The following is a 3,157-nucleotide window of genomic DNA, read 5'->3' on the forward strand; positions in this document are numbered from 1 at the left end:
TAAAATTAAGAAATAAGCTGGACAGAAAACCATATAGTAAAGGTTATTAATAACCATGACATATTTTAATGAAATTCGGTGAAGGAGGAGTGACCAGCTATCCAGTTCGAGTAAAGGAAAGTATCTGTATGAGAAGTAAGAAAATGGGAGTAACAGTGTTCTAGGATTAAGAAAATTATCCACTTTTAAGTGAGTGTATTTAATAGCATATTCGTTTATTAACGGTTTATTTGCATATTAATCCTTACACAATTTTGTGTATATTTTATATAAAAATGCGCTTTAAATTATACACATTACAATATATTATATGAGTTATATGGCAATACTCATATAATAAAAAATTTTTTATTACAAAATATATAGAAAAATATCAATTGCAGCATTTCGTTGTGAAATTTAAATATAAAAAATCGAAGGTTCTTTTTCATATAAAATTTTGTGTATAAAAAAGTCAGGCCGTGCATTTGTGGATCTCTTTTAGCTTTTATGCGAGCAGATTATTTAACTTCATAAATAATATTTTGAATTTACGTTCAAGTTGAATTTTTTCTTTTTCTAAAGCCAAAGATTGATCTTTCATATCAATATATTTTGGAACGCTGGGTGCATCAAAGCGCTTAAGTACACTTCTTACTTTACGTATCTGTTCCCTATATGCATTGTTTTTTTGTTTATGTCTATTTATCTCTCTTTTTAATCTTGAAATTCCAGCACTAAGTTCATCTGTCTTTGCAGTAAGGCGTTTGTGATTTTTACTTTCCAAAACCAATGAATAGCGCTGATTCCTCATAGATATCTCAGCATTAGCTGTAATCATCTTAAGTTCATAAATTTGCCTTCTCTTCTCTTCGTCTGATTTCAATAGAAAGTTTCTTATACTAAGTATCTCTTCGAAATCAATAGAACTAATAAATTTCGTCGCTTCGCGTCTTAAGACAATTTCTGAGTGTAGTGCCGTATACTCAGTGGTCAGAGCATCTATTTGAAGACGCATTTTATTTAATATAAGCTGTGCGCTTGACTGATAGTTCATTACATATCTATATAGTATCTTTTTAATTTGCTCTTCATTTAAGCGGCTCAAAGCCTTTAATTCCTTTTCATTGCGAGCAAAATATGAGCGAAACCCATTCAGAGCTGTTGCTTGATCGGAAAGTTCCATTTCATATTGCTTGATCTCTCCATATAATACTTTTAAATCGTCAGTACCTTTAAGAATATATATTAAAAATATTTTTATTAAATATTTAATATAATAATATGAGATTGTCAATATGTTAAGTAAAATCTGTGTAATATCTATATGTATAATATGTAATATTACATGTATCATATATTATATGATACATATAATATATGTATCTGTGTATATTATGAGTGTATCCTCATAAGCTTACTATTAAGATCAGTGTATGTTATGAAAGATCTATTAAGAAGATAATGTTAAGAGTATTAGGTTAAAGAAGTGGTGTTAAGCAAAGGACTTTGTTGCAGCAACATTAAAAGTTATAAGAAATTGTATATAAGTAGAACAATTTTTAATAAAATCATCTGTTGAAATCTAACTTGTGACTTTGACAGATCTTGCTGTTTACAAGAATTCTTACATTTTGATATTCTGCTCACTAGCAGAAATCAAAAGACATTCAACAATTAGAAAACATTACACAAGGTTATCTTCCTTATACCAATCACCTCCATTGTTTATAAGTGTGTAGAATAGTACGATACAGGCCATTCCGGTATACGGAAATGTGCAGACTGATGACATACGCTAAAAATGTATATTATGTAAAGTCTATATATTCTAAACAATGTTTAATAAAAGATGAGACAGTTAATAAGGAAACATATGTTTGCAAATCGCACCCCTTTTGAGGCAGAAAAAGTCCAAAAATGTTGTTGAGACATCCCGTATAGTGGCTATACTGAAGAAAATGCTACACTAATTTTTAAGCATTGGTTTCATTTTAAAAAATAAAAGATAAAAGATATATCTCATAAAAGAGATATATTTTTGCTGTAAAGTGTGTGTTTTCTGATAGAGTGAAATTATTTCTAATACTTTATGCATGAAAGCTTGATTTTGATTTAATGGATTACAAATAAAAGGACTGTGTAATGTATTTCATTACACAGTCCTTATATATCAAATAAAGTACAGTATAATTAGAAATTCAGGAAAAGAAACAACTACTGTCTACTGCAGCATAACAGGTTATTAAATTTTAAAAATGATTTTTTTTTGAATTTCAATTATATTTATGAAAATTTATGAAAATTTGTGATTACCTTTAGCTCTAGCAATTGCGATTCGCTTTTCCAGGTCATTATTTAGTTTTTCTGCTAACTCTATTTTGCCACGTAAATTTAGTGTAACATCAGAAATTTTCCCTTTCGTACGTCCAGCATGAGAGCGCGTAGTAGACCGTGTCTCTGAGAAGCGATGCGTGGAAATGCTTCTATGATCCATACTTGACATATGAGATTTTGGGATTATTTTTTTATCTTCAATTCCAACTAACAGATTTGGATCATTATTTAAAAGAAAGTCTTCCAGAACATAATTTTCTATTTTCAAAATATTTGTTTCGTTATGAAGATGGTTTATGGTATAGAAAATTTCCATTGCATCCAAGTTTCGTGCATATTCTACTTTTTCTTCCTCAGAAAGGAGCTCATAATGTGACAAATTCAATTTATTTAAATATGTTTCTAGTCTAATTTGATCTATCTTTTCAGGTGACAATTGCGTATCCTCTACTGTACCCCAACCCAATTCTTTCGATAAAGAAGCATCTGAACTTAATGAGAAACTCAGAGTAATCGATAAATCTTGCTCGGTCATCTTGGCTTAAGTTTCTAGACAACAGAAAATCGGAAATACTATATTTCTAAAATTTCTGTATTTTTAAATAATATGTTTCTATAATTTGCTTTTTAAATAAAATTTATAAGAAACGTAAGTTTGATATGAGTATATGATTATTTTTAATGAAAAAGTAACTTTTATTAAATAAATATTTATTGGTATTAAAAGTTATTACCATTTAATTAAAAATGCCATTGACCTCTTTATTACAAAGTTATGTTATTAGTCAACAATTTACAGCTTCCTAAACTAAGGCCACTACAGATACTCTGGATTATAGTA

The 3,157-nt window shown here is 28.7% G+C and overlaps 1 protein-coding gene across 1 annotated transcript; it reads right to left on the bottom strand.

Moving 5' to 3' along the window:
* Positions 1-384: 384 nt before the first annotated feature.
* LOC119689324 lies at positions 385-2,917 on the bottom strand. The gene is made up of 2 exons (XM_038104127.1): positions 2,296-2,917; positions 385-1,212 (listed from the first exon to the last, which is right to left on the bottom strand). Exons 1-2 carry the CDS (start codon positions 2,849-2,851, stop codon positions 488-490), a joined length of 1,281 nt encoding a protein of 426 aa, XP_037960055.1. The 5' UTR covers positions 2,852-2,917; the 3' UTR covers positions 385-487.
* Between the last annotated feature and the right edge of the window lie 240 nt (positions 2,918-3,157).

This window comes from Teleopsis dalmanni, chromosome X (genome assembly GCF_002237135.1).
Source record: "Teleopsis dalmanni isolate 2A chromosome X, ASM223713v2, whole genome shotgun sequence".
NCBI classification, from domain to species: Eukaryota; Metazoa; Arthropoda; class Insecta; order Diptera; family Diopsidae; genus Teleopsis; species Teleopsis dalmanni.